This window comes from Chiroxiphia lanceolata, chromosome 5, assembly GCF_009829145.1.
Source record: "Chiroxiphia lanceolata isolate bChiLan1 chromosome 5, bChiLan1.pri, whole genome shotgun sequence".
Classification (NCBI taxonomy): Eukaryota; Metazoa; Chordata; class Aves; order Passeriformes; family Pipridae; genus Chiroxiphia; species Chiroxiphia lanceolata.
Window position 1 is genome coordinate 14,585,593 of NC_045641.1, and position 23,051 is coordinate 14,608,643.

Genomic DNA, 23,051 nt, shown 5'->3' on the forward strand with positions numbered 1-23,051 from the left:
CATAGTGCAATGTCTTCCAAAAGCCAAATACCTACCTGCTGCCTCTAAAGGCATTTTATACAAACATAAACCAAAAAGAAATTGCTTCACAAAGAAATTGTTGCCCAAAAGAACACAAGTTATTATGACAGAACTTTCATGTTATTAAATACCTGTATCTAGACAAGTCACATGGAAAAATGGAAAGTATTAATAAGTTCTGTCCGTGCCATTTCTCAGTTTAAATCAGGAAGCAGACAGCAAGAACCATAGCAAAAGGTTTTGAGTACTTCTTTAAGTCAAACACTAGTGTTAGTCATGTGAGTGTAAGCTAAAAATGCCTCTCAAAGTAACTAAGAAGGACTCACCAAGTTCATTGAGACTCTGGGCAGCTTTTGTTATCTCTCTGCTTCCTCCTTGCAGTTGTCCTTGAAGTCTCTTACTGAGATACAAGATGCGTATTATCCTGCGCAGCAAGTCGCAGGCAGCCTGCAGGGAAATCGTAGCATTAGGGGCTATTATCGGTATATCAGGATCACATAATGCCGGGCCACAAATATGGAAATAGGAAATATGTATGCAAACAAACCCAAGGAACTTCAGAACACTGAAATCCCTTTTTTTCAGAATTTTTGAACATCATTCTATGTTATAAAGACCAATACTTTCTAAAGCTGGTGATTACATTTATGGGGCTACTGAGATTACACTGTCATCAGCTGTGCAAAAAACAAAGGCAACTCAGAACCCAATGACAGAGGCTCGTTCTATTTCTAACTACAAGTGAGCTTTATTTTATACTGCACATCTGTCCTCAATATTCCTCCCCTCTCTAAGCTCTAGTAAAATTAGGAAATTGGCCTCGACAACCAAATATTGATCCAAAATAAGCAAAATGGCAGCACGTACTTCAGAGGACAATAAAACTTAATGGCTAAATTGTTATTACAATATTGACTCTTATGGTAGGAATATACATAAAAATTAATTCTCAGTAAAACTTTCATAAAGCCAGTGACCTTCACTCAACCAATTATTAGTTCACATTCTTTCATATTCTTATTAAATACATGGCATTCTTGATTAAAAATGGAGGATGGATGTAAGACACAGATTTTTAGGAAACATATTTGTGTATGTTTTCATTAGCACCAAATCAGAAAAAAAGGCACACCCGAATCAAACATAATAGTTTCGTAATTGTTCACTCAACTAAGATCTTGAAACAGGTTTTTTCCTACACATTAAATAATAGAGAAACTGTAAGTTAAATCAAGCGTAGAGTTCCTCTAGGGTTGGACTGGGTCAGTGGGGTTGGGAGGTACATGCTATGGGAACAGCAACATTCTGCAGTGGGTAATATCTAAACTAGAATTCAGAAATGTCACTCAGATTTCATTACAGTCATAGGTTCAGTCAAACATCTGCAATCAGATTAACAAGAATGGTAAGAAATTTGGAACAAGTCAAGATATAGTTGCTCTAGAGGTACTTTCTTTGGTACTGAAGGCAAAGTCTCCTGAAGTTTTAACCTTATGGATATAAAAAAATAATTTAAAATTACTTTAAAAAATATTTAGCATCTGAGAGTCTTTTAACCTCTTTTTCATACTCAAGTTAATTTCTTGAAAACTAATGTTAAAGTGTAACAGGAAAACATACACAAGTGAATCATTTCAACTAATATTCACTACAACTTAGTAGTCTCTTCCCTATGCCAGCACAAAACAATAAAAACACAAATATTTATAGTTTAATTTTATTAAACATCTAGACAGAACAAAAAGGAAAAATTAGAAAAAGCCCCCTTGAGGCAAATCAGTGAAAAGCCCAATTATTCTCTCTATTTTGGGCTCTCTACCACAGTCTGAAGTGCAAGTTTCCTAAGCATTCTAAGACAACCACATGACTTCTATTACCATTAGTGAGAACTAAGTGGGGCTTATCCTGCTTTGAGAGATTAATATATTAATTTTTATTAATTCATTTCTTTAATTAGAAAAATCTTAATCCACATATCACTTTCCTATCTGTGAACTAAATTTCTGCAAGATGAATCAGAAATAGCTTTTTATATAGTGCACTGTGCTTTGCCAAATAAGAGGCCATAGTATTACTACTTTGCTTTCAAATTTAATTACTTTCTAATCCAATTGTGTACCTCTCGCTAACGTTTTTCCCAAGGAATTTAAGTTCAGTTATTTTCTGACCATCTTTTACTTTACATGCCAAAAGATTATGTCTTTTTCATTGAATTGTTGCTCATTATCTCCTGTCTCAAGAAACAATCTTTTAAAATGACAATCAAACTGAGTATGAGATGGGAAAAGTTACATTTAGATACAGGAGAAAAAAAAAAATTCTGGCCCTGTGAATTAGGAGGAGGAGAAAAATCCAAAGACACTGAAAATGCATTCAACTTCACAATGATTGTTACTGCAGTGTGCCCTTGACAAAGAACCTGTGTCACCCAAGTATTTTCATTTACGTGAACTGTTCCACTTAATAAAACTCCCACTCACTGTAAAAGAATGCAACATATAAGGACCATGTAACAGAAATAAAAAATTTTATCTAATAGCGGAGTTGTTCACAGATGCCAGATCCTCTAACCTGACCACCTCCATAACAGAAGTCTGAATTAATTCAGCAAATGTTCCATTCCTGAGCTGATACAGTATGGTTTTCTAAAGGAGATGCTTTCAACCAAGAAGAAATGAATTCCACTGTTGAAGCAAGAATTAATTTGGAAAAGGCTAGTGGCCCTGGTTACACTGGTTTAAGTAAAATTAAAAATAAAAAAACATTTTTTTTGAGGTTACATGTTAGCTATCTCCTGAAGTTTAAAACAACATATCAGCAATAACAGACATTACTGCTTACAATTCAAGACATTGAAAAGCCTCTTACTTTTAATCTCAAGTTAATTTAAAGAAATTACTGAAAGAAGACTTAATTATAAAGAGAGGGACACTTGAAAATGTGCCAGTGTGTAAGCCATATGTGCAAGGTACTTCAATGAATATATTTTGTTGTTTATGAAGCCTGAAGAAAGAGGAGACTGCCCACTATCTTCAGACTACATTTACTATTTATTTACAGTAGAATCAGGATGCAAGCTGCTACTGGTAAACATTTTAAAGAGAGAATAATTTTAAAATACAGAATTATTATTCTTTTAAAAATGTTTTAAACATTTGGCTATTGTAAGTATTTTTAAACACCAAGATATCTGAAACCAAGAGACCATGTAGAAAACACTCAGTTAAACAGAGCTGCACAGAAAATAACCCTCTGAAGGACAAACTCTCTGTCTACACATTTCAGCTGTTAACTACTCCCATTTAGCTTGTGATCGACTATGGAAAGAGTCAGAAGAGGACAGTATGATTTAAAGCAGGAAGTAAGCCTGCTGAGTCTGCTGCTCCCTTGGGATGCCATGAAGCTCTAAAAGAAGAGCAAGACATAATATACAGAATCACACAGTAGAGATTTAGAATTCAGTACTAGACTTGAAGTTTTACTTGAAGTGAGAATGTTGTACTATATTAAAAACAATTAAGGATGGCAAAATCTAGCTTTATGCAAGTCAAATATTCCTTCAGTTTGTGAGTAGTCCCACAGCAATCAATGCAGAGGTACTAAAAAAACACCATCACGAGTACAAGAGGCCCTGCAACACCACACATTTCAGCAAAACACACCTGCCGACCCTACAGATTTTGACAGAATCAGCTGATATCACTACTACATTTGAAAATGTCACAAGCCACAAGTCTTGCATTTAGAAGCAATTTCATGTCCTAAGCCCTGCCACCACCAGGAAGCAAACTGTCTCCTGGGCTGTTCCTCTCCCATCCTCAACAAATGAGTCAGACAGGTAAAGGACACCACAGGACTGCATCTTGGGGAAGCAGGAGAGCTGAGATTTCCTATTGACTCAGCTCTCCATAAGTCCAGCTTCATGTCATAATTTAGGTGTCCTGACCTACAGTGTAGTGCAACATAAAGTACTCGCTCGGTATCTGCCAACATAAGGAAGGGAGAGCTGCTCTCATGCTGAGGATGGACTCTCACTGGCAGAAAAGCTGGAATCATCATTCCTCTTTACACATTGAGGTACCCATCCAAGTGGATTTGAATGCTAGGAAGGATAGACTAGCAGGCTTCTGACTAACAGCAAGAAAAGCCAGATATTACAAATCCCCTGGTACAGCCTGAGTAATGCTGACCCCAGATGGATGCTGCTTTCACACCACAGGAAAACCCATGTAACCCTGCTACAGCCAAGAGAAAGCAAAGAGCACCCAAGAAACATTTCCTAAGCTGAGGGACTCATTCTTCTCAGACATCCTTCTGCAGCTTGACTTTGTGTAAGGGCAGGGCAGAAATTACCTTCATCTTTAGCCCCAAATTCCCACAACCTTTTCCACCTATTCAACATACATCAGAGAACAACAAAAAATCTGCACCTAAACTACCATATGGAAGTCACGGAATTTTATCCAGTGACAAAAACTGTAACAGCTGGAACTGAAAACAGCAGGATAAGTGGCCAGCCAAACTGGCTGAACAGAGTGTTAAGAGCTTCCTGCTGAACTTCACTGCTACTGAAATGGATGTAGAAAGGAGCAGTTCAGCCAAGAGAGCTGTGCAGCTGCTCCACCAGCCCCCAGACTAGAAACTGCATAAGTCTGCAGCTTAATCTACTCTACGACAGCAGTCACTTGCAGATGGCAATCTACTTGAGTGTACATCCACAACTCAAAATTCAGCTACTAAAAGGTAAGTTCCTAGTTCTGCGAATCTAAGGGAAACTTGCAAAGACAAATAGTTCAAACAATAACTCACTAAACACTTGTGGGGTTGGAGTTGTGTTGCTTTTCAAACCATAAACTTAACAGAATACAGACACATGACTCCTAAAGATCTACAGAATAGTTTTCAACTGTTATAAAATTATCCATGGAAGTGTTTGACACTTATCTCACCATGATTGTGATAAGCTCTGTCCCACTGCTATCCTCTAACAGCAATCTACATTCCCCTGTAGACTCCACTTATATTTAAATGACAAGGACAACTATGAATGCGGGCTTACAAAACTCCACAACCACAAGTGACTCCTTAAGTTGCATCCTTGCTATTTGGGAAGAATTAATTCCCAAACTCTTTACTAAACTGCAGCCAAGCTCGCATCAACTTAGGGACTAAAAGCATCTTCTACACAACAGCACCATAACATTAAATACCAAAATTACACAAGCAGTAATGAGAATTTAATTAATCTGTACTCAGATAACCCTTCCCTCCATCTCTCACTTAAGCTAGTGCAAAGGTCATTTTCCTACCTTGCAATATAAAGCACCTCTCAGCAGCTCATGAAGAGACACACAAATAGTGATTTTCACTGAGAAATACTGACAACAAACTACAGGCTACTGGAGTAGAAAAAGACCACTCATGTGTGACAATTGTGAAATAACACAGGTTCAAAAAGGTTTTTTTAAAATATGTTTTTAATGCAACTTACTTGAAGTTTTGCTAGCTGAGCTGTGCGAGACACTATTTTGTTGTAGGGGTCAACAATTTTGACTCTAATTCTAGAAAGAAGAGAAATTTATTTATAACAGGATTAATAAACAGCATTATAGAACATAAGAATTTATACTTTCTAATCACAGAAGGAATGGCATCATCAACATCATACCTATCAACAGTACTTTGTAGAGCACCAATTCTAGTTTGCATCATTTGGAGGACACCTGCAAAATAAAGTAGATTTTTTTACATGGAACACTCGTCAATTACAAACACCTGAAAATGATATACAAAAATGGCACAACCCATTTAACACTATTTATTTGTCATAGTGACTAGACGGTTCAGAGAAACCGATGGACAAAGAGGACTGAGAAAATAAAAAATTCTCCTTTAAGGTTTTCTTCCTGTGCATAAGCATCTTTACCAAAAAGTAAGGTATCAATGTCACTGTAAGGTCATCTAATTTAGATTACAAACAGAGCAAACTACCCTAATCATGTTTATTCCAGATTAGTTTGGCAGAGCAGCACAAGGAAAGCCAACAAGCATGTTTGTTTTTTCTTGTTAAATTGCAAACAAAGTAGTCAAGGATAGCAGTCATTTTTGCAATACAGAATCAGCCTGCTGAAAATTTAATTAAGTTACACAAACCCAGGCCTATGAAATTATTTTTGTTCCAGTTATTGTTAGCATACTCAAACTTACTACGTTTTTGTAGAGCCCTGTTTGCAAGCACGTCATCAGTAAATTAGGTAAAACTGCAGCATGATACAGTAAGATGGAAGACAAACAAAACTACTGCTAATAGTTACATTCGGGTTGTCCTGTACTGTCCTGTACTGTCCTGTCCTGTACTCACTTACTTTGTATAAATATGTAAATTTCCATCTTCTCCCTATTTCAGAATTATTAACTTGGCTTAGCGACAGACTCATGGGTTCTCTGGCATTTATACATGAAATGGCCAGCATGCAATTCTCCCACATCAGAGGATGAAGATATGAGATATAGTGAAAGTCGGCAAAATAGGCTGCATTTTCTACTCTACTTTGCAATAACGGGGGAGGGGCCAGTGGTATGACATTGCTGCACCTATGGCTGTGATACTGCTGTCAAGCATACAGCAGGCCTCTTCCCAGAGGGCAGAATAAGGATGGGTGAAAAGGCAATCTACCTTCTCCATCGGCTGTGGAAGATACAGGATGATATCATTTAGCCTATCTTAAGATAACAAGCAGCTCAAGATACCTGTAGAACTACCACTAGACAGAGAAGAATATGTATTCCAGATCAGCGTACCATTAAAAAAGTGGGTAAGCCAGAAAAAGAAAGGACTCTACAAGCTGGGTGTATCAATTTGAAATATTTAATGAGATTCACTTTCATATAACCAAATGAGTATGCGTGCTGTAAATTAGCTCCATGATCTTCAATTGCTAACTTTCTTGACAAACATACCAAAAGCTACGCATTTCTAACTTCACAATTAAAAAATCCATTGATATCCACATTTTCTTTTCTCATTAAGATTGACTCAGTGTTTCCTTTAAGAACATAACCCTAAGTAAATGGATTAATTTCAACAAATTCTAGGTGAATTGGATTTTATTTTACTTGGGTTTATTATTGTAAAACATGCATTATTTACCACATCTGCCTTACAGAAAACTTGTCTAACTGATTAGTTGTTTTGAAGTACATCGTTCTTTCCTCAGAGCAATTTTAGGAAGGAATGCCTTCAGATACAACCATAATTTCAGAAAACACAATTTCACTGAGCACAAATTGTTGAAGATCGTGACTGAACGGTATTTATCAATCACAAGATTTACTACAGATTTCTATCTACTTTTTATTTGGAGAATAAACACATATTTCAGAGTTCTATGCTTGATTCTCCAACTGTTTGAAAAGTTATTCAGGAGCTACCATTGCTAGATTAAATAGCCACCTGTTTAATTTTACAGCTATAGGCAAATGCTGACAAATACTGTATCATCCAAGAAGTTCCAAAGGCTAAGGATATACTATAACTGTCAGTAACCAAAAACTCTGGTTATGCCAAAACCTGAAAGCAAAAAAAGGAACAAAGATAAATTACTTAGCAAGTTACAAAATGGAAGGGGAAAAGGGGATATGCTTGGAGCTGACAGGATATGCAATTTAGCATTTCATACAGGTAAGTATCTGTCTGCACAAAAAAAAACCCCAGAACAGAACAAAACCATATGAAGTTCCCAGCAAGAGATAAAGAGCAGAATGGCAGGTTTAATGAGCTCCTGGCACGAGACCAATATATTGCAACCATTTTCTATACAGATTCAGTGGCTCCTAAGTAAGGTCTTTGAAAGTCAGCAGTTTATGTTCAAAATTAGATCTAAAAAAAAGTGGAATAAAACAAAGGTATGTATCTAACTTAGTAGCCCCTTATAAGGAAAAAATATCTCAACACAGTTTAGATTACGTGTTAAAGCCTCTTTGGTTAAGATATGCAACCTATGCATCACATGCATATGCAACATAAAGTGGTGCTTACGACAACAGATATCTGCCAACGTTGCAACAAAATTAGGCTTATTTAGGAAAATATTTTAAAAGGCCAAAAAAGGCTTGATTGCTAAAGTTCCTCAGAACTAATTATTGAAATACATTTTCCTGTGAAGCAGTTACTACAGATAAGTATCAGCCAAATCTTCTTTCTCCCTGGAGCTCCATCTACTGACATCAAAAAAAAAGCTGCCACATGCTGCTTCTCAGAAGTCAGATCTCTAGCCTCAACATGAGGGGCCAAAGTTGGCAGTGAATGATATTCCCTGCACAGATTCTAAAAATGCTTCCTGCACTGTAGGAATAGCAAGGATAATATAACAGTATTTACCTTCCAGGGATTCAATTCCAGTTGCTTGGGCCAATAGATCTTCATGTCTTGCCACAACCTTAAAAAAACGGAATATAGAAATCAACAGAGAAAAATGGGGCCATGCACTTAAAATGAGGATTAAATATATCGTCATCATTCCTACTTTAAGTATTTAAGTATCACCATCCCTACATTAGGCAGACACAGAAAAAAGCAGGTACATCTTAAAGATGAAGGGGTTTTCGGAACACAAGGGTTTTAATTCACAAAAGCAGCAAGCTCAGAACAAGAAGAGGATCAGTGTACCCGACAACTTAATTAAAGCCAACAGAGCAATCACATTTCAACACATCTTCATATGTAATTGTAAATGTGAACTTACTAATCACACAACAATAACGTATATTCACCTTTTTCTTTCTATGTATGACATTTAGAAACTAGCTCCCAAAGAACTGGCCAGCAGGGGTAGGCAGGAAGCAGGTTATGAAACTACACACAAACCCATTGCAAGGTCCACTGTGGATTCATAGTTTCCACACAGAAAATGTCTTCTACTATTGAAACTCAAAAGCCTTTCTAAAGGTGTAGAGGTGTGTTAACACAGGTTTTATATTTGCCTAGCTACAGGTAAGTCTAGCTACTTTCCAGCAGAGGATGAAAGGGTGCAAGTTCTCCCTATCTGCTCACAATGTCATTCCAAAACATCTGTTAGTTGACATGATCATTTGGAAAGACTCAAAGAACATTCTTGCAAGGAAGAGTAGCACACAGAGAGACTGCAGAGATATGTATCTCAGTATACAGACTACAGCAACTGAAACTGTATGTGGCTTCTTGATAGGAAGCGTGGGCTTAACTGAGTTTTCAGAATCACTAATAGTTTAGCTGGAAGTTGTACTTTTAGTTACTACTTGCAGAGCAGAGTGAGCAATTTCAGAACTTACAAGATCACAAGATTACTAAATTTTTGAATATTTTATATCATCATGGCTAGGCTTCGCGAACGAAGATTTGGGAAGGCACTATCCACATTTGTTACAGGCACGCTGGTGGCTTATGAGGCCAATACGTGACAGACATATCCGATTGCAAAAGGCACAACAGAAAGACTCCTTAGATGGTGTAATCTGCAAGACACGGTTCTTTCTGCGTTGCCTTTTTTACTTGAGAGTGATCCTGCGTGTGTTCTCGAAGGAGACAGCTGCGTTATAGATGGTGTGTCTCCAGGCCTCCCGATTTGAGGCCAGAGTAGACCAGTTATGGTGATCAATATGGCCAAGGCTGAGATGTTGTTTCAGGGAGTCCTTGTATCTTCTCTTCGGGGCTCCTCTCATGCGGCAGCCGGTGGCAAGTTCACCATAGAGCAGGATCTTAGGGAGGCGGTGGTCCTTCATCCTTGAGACGTGCCCTGCCCACCGCAGCTGCATTCTCAGTAACATGGCCTCAATACTAGTGACAGCTGTTTGCTTTAGTACAGATGTATTGGTCACATAATCTGACCAGTGGATGTTTAGGATTGTACGGAGGCAGCGCTGATGGAAGCGTTCTAGGAGACGCAGGTGGTGGCGGTAGATGACCCATGATTCGGAACCATATAAGAGAGTAGACATCACCCCAGAATAACAGGTATGCTTTAAACTTACTTGTAAATGTAGCTCTTTATCCAACTGACTAATACCTTGCGCAAGTTTTGCCAGTTGTTCAGCTATCACAGCCTGATGGATAGACTGGGAAGTGTAAGCTTTCACATCAAAGTCTTCTCTGAAGAAGTCAGCATAACATTCTTAAAAAAAAATTTAGACTTTATATTAATTATATTATTAAATAATATTTATGGACCTAGAATGTACAGTTAGCTATCTGACCTTCAATTCCTCCGACTTCACAGTGTATGTTGTCTTCATCACATAATACAAACATGAAAAGGCGCCACAACCAAGAGAAACAGGTTTGGAGCCGATAAATGAGGTTGGGGTTTGGGTTTGGTTTTGGGGTTTTTTTTGTAAATGGTGGTAAAGACTCCTGTTCCTTTATTGCCGACAACCTCGAGTGGAAAATACTAAAAAGTGTCAGTATCTTCTTTTTCAAACTTTACAGCATTAATCAGGGTGAGGCTGTTGAGCTTGTACCCATAACCAAACACACGCCAATCACCTCCAAGGAACTGACACGTGGCACAAGGCACAACTTCATGAAATCATACCGGACTCTCACAACAGCGTGAGCTTATAAAACCATTAAGAAATGATACTGCAATGATGACTCTGGATCAAGCAAGACCCGGGTTCCCAGACACCGACTACAAATTCCATCAAGCACCCTCGACTCTCCTTCCACTGCACTCCTTCCCTTTAGGGCCGCCACACGGACCATCGCCCGCCGCTCCCTCCCCGCCACCCAAACTTTCCGTAACTCCAGAGCGCGGGGGTTCCCTGCCCGCCCCTCCCCGGGCTCCACCCGCCCGGCCCGACACCGCCCTCGCCGAGGACCCTCCGTCTTCCCCGGGCCGCCGCGGGCGGGGCCCCCCCGGGCGGTGCGGCCGTCGGGGGCTGTGCCCGGCACTGCCCCCCGCAGCCCGCGCCTCACCGTCCGCCCGCAGCTCGGCGAGGGCCGGGGCCGGGGCCGCCCCCGCCTCCTCCATGCTGGCGGTGCCGGAGCCCGCGCGTCACTCCCGAGACGCGGCGCGCGGCGATGATGGCGAAGGCGCGCGACGGAGCGGGCGGGCGGCGGCGGCGGCACGTGGTGATCCCGGCGGGAGCGGCGCGGGAGCAGGGACACGGCGGGGCCTCGGCTGCGGAGGGAGTTCCTTTTCCAGACGCCGTGCAAGTGAGCGACGTCCTGCGGAACGCTTCACCGGAACGCTTTTTTTTTTTGCCGTCACAGTTCAAAGAGTGATGTTTGCAGCACGGCCTGTGAGAAACAACTGAATTACTTACGTTTCAAACGCTGTTTGTTTTTCCAGATGCCGAAAGGACTGTTAATTATACATGATTGGTGACATCACAGAAGCTAAAGAATGCCGACGAAAAGATCCCATGGATTTGTTTCGTTCTGGGCAAGTTGTGAAGATATGTGCCCCCATGGTCCGCTATTCAAAGTAAGTAGCTGTCATGTCAGCTGATTTCAGTGTATTTTCTGTGAGGAAGTTTATCTTGACTGTAAAAACAAGTGTGATTATCTTTTCCTCTTTTAATTATTTAAAACAGGGGTAGACATGGGACATGTTTTATTTTACGATTATAACTGAACACCCCCACGGTACTGCATGTCAACAGCATTTTAGAACAGCTCATCAGAAAAATGCCTTTACAATTTACCTCCTAATTTTCTTATGTCTGCAGGTTGGCTTTCAGAACCTTGGTTAGGAAATACAGTTGCGATTTGTGTTACACACCGATGATAGTGGCAGCAGATTTTGTGAGATCTGCAAAAGCAAGAGACAGCGAATTCACAACAAACAAAGGTATTTCTTTAATAAACCATTGCCTTGTCAGACTGTTTTAAGTGGTGATAAGCCAAATCGGCCAAGTGTATGAAGCCTGTCACAACTTGACATCTGTTAATAGTTTTGGTATACTGTGTCTTATTGATTGTAAACATTCTAGGTGAGAGTAAGCACCATCCAGTGATAGTAGGTCAAATGAAATAGTGGAAAACCTTAGCTCCACCTGAAATCAAGGCCTCCAAACTGACGTAGATCCTGATAGGTTGACCGCACATAGCTGGCCAGCAGCCGTGCACCCACACAACTGCTCACTCATTCCTCCTCCATCCTCCCAGCAGCACAGGGGGATATTAGGAAGAGCAAATGCAGGAAAAAGTCATGAGTCAAGATAAAGGCAGCTTCATATGTGAAGGAAAGAAAGAGGGAAAAAAACCCAAGTGATGCAAAGGCAATCACTTTCTACTGGCAGACCAATGCCCAGCCAGTTTCAAAGCAACAGCCACCTTGGAACACAAATTCCATGTCCCAACCCACTTTCTTCTTCCCGTACCACTCCAGTTTTGTTGCTGAGCTTGATGTTACACAGCATGGAATATTCCTTGTGGCAGTTTGGGTCAGCTGTCATAGCTGTGTCCACTACAAACTTCTTGCCCATTCCAGTCTGTTTGCTGGGGGCAGGGGAAGGCAGAGTGAGAAAAAGAGAAAGCTTTGGCACTATGCAAGTACTTTACAGCAATCGCCAAAACAGTTTGTGAATTATCAACACTGGTTTTGTCACAAAATCCAAACTGCAGCACCACACAGGCTGCTATAAACAAACTTTAAATAAATTTGAAGATCAACTCCATCCCAGCCAGACCAAGTACAAGATGGCAGCAAGGTTCTTTTCCCAGCAATTGTTTCAGGTGTGTTTTAGTTACAAACATTTAACTCATTGCTGGGAAAAATTTTCTGATCTATAGCAAAATCAAGAGTGTTGCTATATGCAAAAAAATTAACAGACCAGACATTGATACGGTGGAATCAAGGATTTATAAAAGAAGCAGGGTTTCATATTAGCTGGAGTGGAAAGTGGAAGGGGTTGTTGATGGACAACTTGAGGTGTTGAGAGCAAGAAGGCACAAAGACTGGGAAGTTGAAGCATGGCTGGGGTCAATGGGGAGAAGCAAAGCTTCAGGCATGGTAATGAAACATAACCAGAACACATACAGAAATAAGTATAAGGAGTTGTAGAGTGTTATGGCTGTAAAGCACAAGATCTGCTGACGTGAAGTGACTGCAGTAGAACAGTATAACAAGGAATGAACCAGTATAAGCTGCAACGAAAAATGAAGAGTGCTGCTAATGGGCTAGTAAGATCAGCATGTAGGATCTATGAAGCGTGATGATTTAATCTATTCAGACCACAGAATTTGTGGTTTCATAAGTATATGCAATAGGGGAAGTACCGTTCACTATTTGAAATGCACTGACTACTATGGTGCATTATTCAAATAGAACAGAGCAGTTACAGAGAAAAGTCACATGGAGAAACACAGGTAGACACTCTTATTAGTAGAACTGAACTTCAAAGAAAGCATGAATAATTCATTGTGTGTAAAAATAAATGAGTCAGAACATAATTGACAGTATATGTGGCTCAAAGGTCCACAGTTACTAGTTGGTCCCCTTCGAATTTAGTTACGCTTCTGATCTACTCGAAGTCTGGTGGCACTGAAGTTCCACAGATCCAAAATGTATATTCTGTGGGGTGCAGGGACAGGGAAAGGAAGTTCTCCTTTACAGCTACATCCTGTACCTTTGCTACCTGATAACAAGGGGTACAGAATTAAATGTTTAAGGGTTGTAAACAACATCTTTTCCCTTCTCCCTTCTTTCATGCTGGCCTTAATTTTATAGGCCGCTAAAACACTCTGCCTCATACTTTGCCCAGATTATAGTATTTACGTTATTAGCATTTATACATTTTCTGTGGTTCTATGTTTAACTTGCTGGCTGTTTGGGGATTTTGTCTTCTAATTAGTGGAGTATGTTTGAAATTTCTGTTTTCTGTTTTCTTCTGCGTTAATGTTTCTCTGTTATGTATTTCTCAGATAGAGATACGTGCTCTTTGTGGCTGCTGCTAAAAAATTTTGTATGGTTAGACTCAGTATGTTTATCACTTAATGCTCAACAAAAAAAATCTAGGAGTGTGGGATTATTCTGAAATATTAGCTATAACGATGTAAATCTTCAGCTACAGCACTGTATTAAATGGACACTGTTTTGAAAATACACATGGGATTTTTTTTGCTTGCTGGATTTTTAGGTAACTCCTAGAAGTGTCTCAGCTTATTGAGATGGTACTGCTGGCCTTTCTGACTTAAGCTCCACTACTTCAAGAACTATTTACTTTCCTCTAAAACAAAAAAAAAATCTTCAGAAGCACTTGTGGTCTCTTCACTGCTAGAAGTGCACTTGCTTTGTGTATTTGTTGGATCATCTCTTTCCATCAGTGCTCAGATATCCCCCCTCTTCTTAACTGCAGCAATTGTTTATATGGAAAGTGAGTGCTAAGACTGCTTGAGGTATTTTTAGATGCCTTTAATGTAATGCAGTAGCTGTAAAAGAGGAGAGCATGTTCCAAATGACCATCTGGCTCTCTGCAGGGGCTTAGTAAATCAGAAGTAGTTCAGCAGACCCAAGCTGAGGAGCGCTGACACTTTGGTTTCTCACTTGAGACAAAGCTGCTGAAGCTGCTTCTGTGCATGTGCACTCATTCCAACTCTGCTTATCACACTGTGGATAAAACCCAGCCATGCTGGCACAGAAGAGGAAAAAGATGGGATGAGATGAGGAAGGGCAAAGCTTGTGGGTGGTTTAGCTCCTTTCTGAAGGGTTTTGGTTCTGTAAGCAAGTTTCCCACCTGGCAAGACAGACAGCCATGTCAGCACAGCAAACAAGCAGCATGCAGACAAGAAGGGGCAGGCTAGGAGGGGAAGCATGAAGGCTGCTGAAATGTAGAGAATACGTAGTTTCATAGGTGGTCTTTGTAGAAGATAATCAACTGACTGGTTGCAGCCAGAAAAAGTGTATGTTGAGCCAGCAGCTGTGTAGGGCACATATATTTGTCTGAATTTCTACCTCTCTTAATAGACATACTCATTTAGTATCACCTAGTAAGCTGCCATTATTTATTTGTGATCTGGGGCTTGCAGAACCATAAAACAGTCAAGTTTGGAAGGACCTCTGTGGGTCATGTTATCCAGCCCCCCAGCTCACACGGGGTCACCTAGAAGTGGTTGCCCAGGACCATGGTCAGACAGCTGTTCAATATACAAGAAAAATTCAAAACTTAGAATTTGTTCCTTTTATTTTCTGGGAATTTGTAAATGTCTAAATATCTTTTCATTGGAGTAGGTGATCATCCATTGATTGTTCAGTTCGCTGCTAAAGAAGCACAGGTTTTGTGTGATGCTGCACGTATCGTCTGTCCTTTTGCAGATGGAATAGACCTAAACTGTGGTTGTCCTCAGAGGTAAAGTTTTGAAAAAGATGGGTAAATACGATTAAATAATTTGAGACTAAAGAATGCTGGTCCTCATTTTTGTGGTAATTTCTGTCTTAACCTAAAAGTAGACAACAGCTTTTTAACCTGTCAGAGATGTCTGCGTGGCAAGACACTGTTCTGAGTGTTCCGAGATGCCCGTCACCATGGTGAGACTGGGAAAAGCACGTCTATTTACCAACTTGCCTTTTTTCATTTCTGAGATACTCAGTGTTGGCTCAGAAGTGAAGTGTCCATCCCTTCTCAACAGCTGTTAAATATGCATTACCAAAAAGAGCTTGCTGCAAATAATTTGGAGAGTGTTTTGAGAAATGATGTGGCAATTCCCAAAACAATGAGGCAAGTCCCCGATGTCTCAACCTTCTGCAAGTGAACGATAGTCTCTAATATAAAATTATACAGGTTACGTTATTCAGGAAGTGCAGAAAACAATTTCTTCTATCTTGTATTAGATTTATAAGTATAGCGAATTAGTGATCTGCTTCTCACTTGAATTGATAAAGATCTTGTCTTAACAGTGAAACAGAGTAGTAATGAATAAATGAAGATCCTTGCTAACTGGTTCAATTAAGAATCATCTATTACACGTTTGTCAGGCAGTGTTTTTCTAAATGAAGACCTGAAAAATAAGATAGGAAATGAAAAGATAATAATATGGTACAAATACTTAATTTCTCTATTCTAATTAGGTTGTCTTGACTTAAAATTACAGTATTTGAGAAAAATCTTTTCTGGAGAGATCTGGGACTTCGGAATGGAAGTGTATTTTTTTTCCTAAGCTAACTACCATTAAGTATGCCAACCTATAACTTCCTTTTAAGCCAAAAATGTATGCTTACATTTGAGTCCTTTGTTTCTTCTGCATATTGGTTTGAAAATAACAAAAGTTTGTGCACTTCATGTGCCTTTATAAAAAAAACTATTTAAGAAAAAAACTGCTGCTCTTAACTGGAAGCAAAGGTTATTTCCTGCCAATCAAAATAGTGTTTTGCAGTTGAGAGAGAACAGAAATAATATCCTCACTTGCACTTCAAAAATCTTCCTTTTCAATCCAAAGTCATTTTCTGGAAAAGAAAATGGAAGGGGAAACACCAAACTATTTATTTTATGTATGATCTAAACCATTGTTGATTAAATTTTAATTTATCTTCCTTGTGAGTCCATTTTGTGGACAGAAAATTGAACTGAAAGAGATCAGTAACTTGTCCAAAGTTCTAACAGCACAATGCAGACTGAACCAGGATCTAAATAATGGTACGAAACTGCAAACAAATAATCAATGTACAGCCAGTACTATCTCTTGTTATTCAACCACATGGGTTTCTGAAGGTCAGAAGGAAAGAAATTTGATGTATTTGACTGAAATTGATCTGCATTTTTTCAAATTAGAATACAAATGTTCTTTTTCTTTTAAAGATGGGCCATGGCAGAAGGTTATGGTGCTTGCTTAATAAATAAACCAGAACTTGTTAAAGATATGGTGAGACATGTACGAAATCAGATCGACAACCCTAAATTTTCAGTGTCTATTAAAATAAGGTAGGTCTAACTTCAGTGGTATATGGAAGAATCCTTTTTACTTTTTTAAAGAAACAATTTAATGTAATAGTTATAATATTCTGTTAATGTGTTATTACACTTTATAGTAATTTCCTGACATGTGACTATCTGGGGCAAGTAGTCCCAAACTTAGATAGCAGAACTAGCACAGCCTTTGACTCCTTACCCAGATAAAAAGCTGTAGGCTAGAGTTTTCTTGCAATCCAAATACCATAAAAGTACAAGATAAAGATAAAGGGTTCCATAAAAGAAAAGCAATGCATAGTCTGTATCATTACAAGAATTTACTTTGTGAGCTGTTCTCCACAGTTCATCAGTTTCTAAACTTCTGTAGACTTGTTTTGCATTGCTCTGTGTGCAGTCCAGAGAAGAGAAGGCTCCAGGGAGACCTTAGAGCACCTTTCAGTACCCAAAGGGGGCTCCAAGAGAGCTGGAGAAGAACTTTGTACAAGAACATGTAGCGACAGGACAAGGGGAAATGGCATCTAACTGAAAGAGGGCAGGTCTAGATTAGATATTAGGAAGAAATTCTTTACTGTGAGAAAGGTGAGGTACTGGAACAGGCTGCCCAGAGAAGCTGTGGATGCCTCATCCTTCAAAGTGTTCATGGCCAAGTTGGACGGGGCTCTGAGCAGCGTGGTGTAGTGGAAGGTGTCCCTGCCTATGGCAGGGGCTTGGAACTAGATGGTCTTTAAGGTCACTTCCAACCCAAACCATTCTATGATTCTATGACCATTCCATTATTCACTATTTCATCACATGTCCTGTGTGGCTTTTGCATGTTGGTCAGTTAAGTTTCAACTCAGTTTCCAGTTCTTTGGGAAACTATTTTAAGTTGGATTTTTTTTTTCACAGAATATGCAAAATTGTGGTGTTTGTTTTAGAATTTTGAATACCCTTCTCAATCTATAAAATTTACTATGTATATTACAGAGATGTCATGTAATTGGGAAATGCTAAATTAAGTAGCAGTTTCCATACATTAAACTCATATGTCTTAAAAAAACCCCAAACACTGTCTTTCAACATAATATTGTCTTTATACTCTTATTTATACAAATCTGTGGTAACTTCTTATGGAGGCTTTTTCTATAGTCCAGGTAACCTACTACTCACTGCTTTCCTTGGAATTTTAGGATCCATGAGGACTTAAAAAGAACAGTTGACCTGTGTCAAAAAGCTGAAGCAGCTGGAGTTTCATGGATTACAGTACACGGGAGAAGTATAGAAGAAAGGCATCAGCCTGTACATTATGATGCAATTAAAACAATTAAACAAAGCATGTCTATACCTGTTGTGGCTAATGGAGACATTAAAACTTTAAAAGATGCTGAAAATGTTCATCAGTTGACAGAAGCAGATGGTAAGATTGAACATACTCTATTTTCAAAGTAAACGTACAAATCAGATTTCAAAGTATTTATTTTGGCCGTAAATAGGACATGAGTTGAGTGATTTTCACTCTTTGAGGAGACAAAGAGCATGTTTTAGATGCTCATAAACAGAATCACTTGTAATCATCAGAGCACTAGAGCACTGCTGTTCAAAGCCACAAATAATGATTTCTGAGGCAAATTACAAAAGCTCTTTGCTTAATTATGCTATCTCATCATTCAGTAGTGGAGTTCAGGGGGACTTTCAGACACTCATTACATCTCTTTATGGAACTGATCATCTTTTAAAGGACTGTAAACTTCCACTTGGAAATCTCTACTTCCTGAACATGGGAGCAGATTTCTTGCAGTAATAATACAGTGGAAAAAGAAATACTGTTAAGCCAGATACTTAACAGTTGAGATGGTTAGCTTCAAGGAGACATTGCACTCTAATTTCAGTGGTAAAATTTGTGTTCTGCAGTTACTTAGTCACAATAGATTCCTGTAACCATCTGTGGTTTCAAGACAATATGGAACTTTGGTATATGTTTTGAAGAGGTGATCTGTATCCACATACTTAATATATTTCAACTAGAGAGCAACAGGATAGAGAACAGTGGTAGAAGGAAAAGTTCATGTGGAAGGTTTCTGCTGACGCTGTTGTGGTTTATTAGCAAAAACAAAAATTAGTTGAACCAAACTGCAGTTCTGCTTTCCCCGCAGAACAAAGCAGGAAGGAAATGCATCACGCACAGGAATGTTCTTATAGTCCAGATGACCTTCTTCAGTAGCAAAAATATAAAGCATTAAGGTTTTTCTATCATGTACAATGGCAAAAGAAATTTTTCATTTTTTATCATCTTATTTTTAAAGAAAATACTAAGTGACTATATATCAACAGTGCAGGAAAAAAGAGTCCCTTAATCACAGAAAAACTAGGATAGAAATTATCTGACAATATGGGATTACAGTTGTCTTGTTCAGAAAGATTTACTGCATATCAAGAGTCCTGATATTTACTGAATTGAGCAATTGAGCTCTTACTGGAAGAAGGATTCTAGGTCAGTGAGTAGACTTGAGTTGGACAAAAAAACCCTACATTTAGCATATTCGTGTCTATCGTGATTTTATGTTATGAGGGCAGGCTTATATGTGTGTAGCAAGTAAAAACAAAATACTATTTAAGTGCAGTTTCAAAAGTAGGGAAGAAAGGGCTCTGTGTCCTGTGTTTTGTTTCAAAATTTCTGGAATGTGGAATGTGTTGATAGGTGTTGCAGATTCTCTGAGGCCTGCCTTTTTAAATGGATTTCTCTCATACAGTTGTAATACTCATCCCCATTGTTCTCCAATTACTTGTCTGTAAGCTTTGGGTGGTTGTCCTCAGGGACACTATACAAAACCTACAGGAAGATATAGCATAAAATTTAAAGTAGAATGTAACTTACTGCTTTAATTTCCAATTTGAAGGTACAATGGTGGCTAGAGGACTCTTGGCAAATCCAGCTATGTTTGCAGGATACGAAGAGACACCTTTTAAGTGCATCCAGGACTGGGTTGACATTGCTCTTGAGCACGGAACTCCTTTTACATGTTTCCACCACCACTTAATGTACATGATGGAACGGATAACTTCAAAACAAGAAAAAAAAGTTTTTAATGTTTTATCAAGTACCTCAGCAGTACTAGATTACTTGCATGACCATTATGGTGTGTGATAAATAGAACTATTTTAATTCTGTATAAACTTGTATTTTGCAATTGTTGATACATTGTTAAAGTTTTAATTGGGTTCCTACTTCTTAGTCACATTTATCTGTTGTATTTTAAACACAGCATAACATCATTAAGATGGCAATTTATTTTTTTAGTATTTTTATGTGTACATTTTTCTCTCTAGAAAATATTCCAAATTCCACAAATGTGGAATTCGGTTTACAGTGCACTACTACATAGAGGGTATATTATTGTAAGGCTCCAGTAATTTAAATTTTCACCAGACAATTGCTTACAGCAATATTATTGCAAAACTAGGGCCTTTCTTACATGAAACCTCCTAAAATCCTCCTAAGTAATGCCAGTAATTTCAGACCAAAAGAATACAAAGGGAGCAATTATAGAAGTTTTTGCTTTAACTGACATAAGCTGAATTTAAATTTGAGTAGATTTTCAGACTTTAAGACTGTGACACTTTGAAGCCCAGCATACTATCCTCTTTTAAATTAGATGTTCCTTTTGCAGACTAAAACTTTCTAAACTTACTTACAACTTAGAAAAATTACATACTTGGTATAGGAGAAGAAATATGGAATAGATAAACAGTGATGGAAGGAAGGAAAAAGTAAAATGAAGAGGCAGTTTAAACTAAGTACAAACTTAGCCTGAAATTAAAACACAAGACTTGAGAGTTCAGTCTAACTAAATTCAGTTTTGTTTATGTACCGTATTATAACTGTATACAAGATCCCTATCATCTACCACACCAGAACTTTTTTAGGTCAAAGAAAAGCTGACAGATTCTCTCGGTAGGGCTCTTGCAGTCCTTTCTGCCCACTGGCATGTTGCTTATCAAAGCATGACAGCCACTTGGCTTTGAATCACTGTATAGGAGTGAAATAGTGAAAATTAGAACAGGATGATAAACATTACACACCAGCTGCATTTGTTCTGCAAGGGAAATGTCACAAAACTGTTACAAGTACAATTACTTGTAATCAAATAATTTGTTTTCTTTATATGTTTACACAAAAATTCATACCAAAAATTGCCTAGTTTTTTTGACTGTGATTGTTCTATGAATATACTTGTGAATAGTTCCAAATTTTCTAAATAAATTACTTGGGTTTTATACAATTGTGATTATTTTTTTTAATTATTATGCAACACTCTTGAGGAGGGAAGGTTGCTTTTGATGCTACTCACAAATAATTTAATAGTTTAAATATCTTAAATTCTCTCTTTTTTTAATGCAATGTCATAAAATACTTGGTCATTTTTCATTATGAATATGTCTGATTTAGACATATGAATAAAAGTTTGAAAGGCATGACCTGAGTCATCAAGTCTAGTTCACTATTTAAGACAGCAAAGTTACATAACTCTTCTGATACGATCACCTTCCTGATGTGTTAATAAATGGAAAACTACAGACGTGCTTTGCTATCCTAGGCTAATTGAGGCAATCTCTGCAACTTTTTTTGTTGTGATAGTTTCTCCACTCCTGCAGACAACTATTTTTTCACTCATCTCGATTCTGATGTTTTCTTGACATTAGATGAGCACAAATTTGTATCACATTCCAGGTAAACTCACAGCAATATCTTCTGCAGATAATATTTCTTCTAATGCCTCACTTTTCCTCAACTAACATTCATCATGTAAATTATGAGCTTCCAGTTTTACAGAAAAAGTTCTTACTTCCCAACTGCATGACTTTGTATTTTGTGCTGTCGAATTTTCAGTCTCAAGTTCATCCAATTATTGTGCAGCTCAGTTCTCCTCAATTCTTAAAATATCTCCAGCCTTCTAAAAAGTAAAACTATACAGCTGAATTGTAGAAGAGGACTTGTGAAAGTATTAACTAAGCTTTTTGTTAGCATTTTCTTCAGATTTTTATGATGTTGGGTACCAACTGTTACATGCTGCAAACTGTCCCATTAGCCACAAAGAGCAGAGAAAAAAAATTTATTATAATCAACACATTTTTTTTTCCCTCTATTAGTGGGAAAATTGAATTTTAGAGGACTTGAAATACCTTGACCTATTTAGGAACTGAATACTTGATGATTTTGAAGGCAGCAGTTGTTGTGCCTGTGTGAGATCAATCACAGGGATTTCTGCCTGAAGTACAAGACTTAGGTTGCTGTTAATATTGGTTATAATTAAGGAGTGCTTGATCTGGCCTTTTATGCATCATAAAAGTCAATGGATGTTTATCATCCCTTTTTGAGGGTGAAATGAATTGTATGCCTTCCCTTGTGAATTTTGCATGTATCTGAACACACTTCACTGTGTTGCCATAGAATAAACTGCAAAATTGAAGTCTTAAGCCATGTTCTGAACAAAAATACTGTTCAAATATACATAAATTGCTAAAGATGGGAGTTATTTAATTCCCAGTGTTGTTTTAGGATATGGTCCTATTTCTCATTATAAACCATATGAACATTGAAAAAATCCTAATTTCCAGTTTAAAGCCACTAGATGTAGTCCTTTCTTGTGTGTATTACTTGTAACATCACCAGGTGCTCGGTCTTCCTGTTTTCTAATATTCAAATTTTTAAAAGTTGTTCCGCAAGTAATCTAAGATACAAAGCATTGTTTCCTAATTTAGGACCTTTGCCTCCTGTAACTGATCTCACTCTTTATGTTAAGCCACCCTGCACAACAATGCCATATGCTCATAACTGCTGTACTTTCTTGCAGCTTTACCCTGCTGAAATAACCCCATCTCCCTCACACAGACCATACAATCCCATTTTCTCTATTCCCTATTGTTACATTTCTTAGGTCACTTCTCTGTTTTGGGTTGATCGTTGGGCAAAAGCAGCGTGTGATGATGAGACAGCTATCATAGGAGCCAAAGTAGAATAGAACAAGTTTAAACTTTGCCGTTGTTTCAGCAGTACATTAGTCTGATTTCAGTCCTCTAACCATCTGCTAATACACAGGCATTTCCTATTTCTGCTTCTGAATACTTTGTCACCTTACTGGTGGGAGAAGAAGGTATTCCTTGTGTAG

General features: G+C 38.3%; 2 protein-coding genes across 2 annotated transcripts in view; one reads left to right on the plus strand and one right to left on the minus strand.

Moving 5' to 3' along the window:
* LOC116787309 (conserved oligomeric Golgi complex subunit 5-like) overlaps positions 1–11,083 on the minus strand; it is a 28,996-nt gene extending 17,913 nt beyond the window's left edge. Inside the window, exons 1-6 of the mRNA XM_032688807.1 lie at positions 10,973–11,083; positions 10,030–10,169; positions 8,402–8,459; positions 5,690–5,744; positions 5,513–5,582; positions 348–468 (exon numbers count right to left, since the gene is read on the minus strand). Coding sequence (XP_032544698.1) covers positions 348–468; positions 5,513–5,582; positions 5,690–5,744; positions 8,402–8,459; positions 10,030–10,169; positions 10,973–11,027 — 499 coding nt within the window. The 5' untranslated portion in view covers positions 11,028–11,083. The remainder of the gene's footprint in view (positions 1–347; positions 469–5,512; positions 5,583–5,689; positions 5,745–8,401; positions 8,460–10,029; positions 10,170–10,972) is intronic.
* On the plus strand, positions 11,080–21,688 carry DUS4L (dihydrouridine synthase 4 like). The gene is made up of 7 exons (XM_032688804.1): positions 11,080–11,212; positions 11,349–11,483; positions 11,728–11,849; positions 15,231–15,348; positions 16,795–16,917; positions 18,075–18,301; positions 19,782–21,688. The coding sequence occupies exons 2-7, from the start codon at positions 11,374–11,376 to the stop codon at positions 20,027–20,029; spliced, it is 948 nt and encodes a 315-aa protein (XP_032544695.1). The 5' UTR covers positions 11,080–11,212; positions 11,349–11,373; the 3' UTR covers positions 20,030–21,688.
* The last annotated feature ends 1,363 nt before the right edge of the window (positions 21,689–23,051 follow it).

Excerpts from the sequence above, each read along its gene's own strand:
- DUS4L (XM_032688804.1), top strand. The coding sequence starts at position 11,374 with ATGATTGGTGACATCACAGAAGCTAAAGAATGCCGACGAAAAGATCCC. Across the intron at positions 11,850-15,230 it reads CGAATTCACAACAAACAAAG|GTGATCATCCATTGATTGTT; the intron begins GTATTTCTTTAA and ends TCATTGGAGTAG. Across the intron at positions 16,918-18,074 it reads TCAGTGTCTATTAAAATAAG|GATCCATGAGGACTTAAAAA; the intron begins GTAGGTCTAACT and ends TTGGAATTTTAG.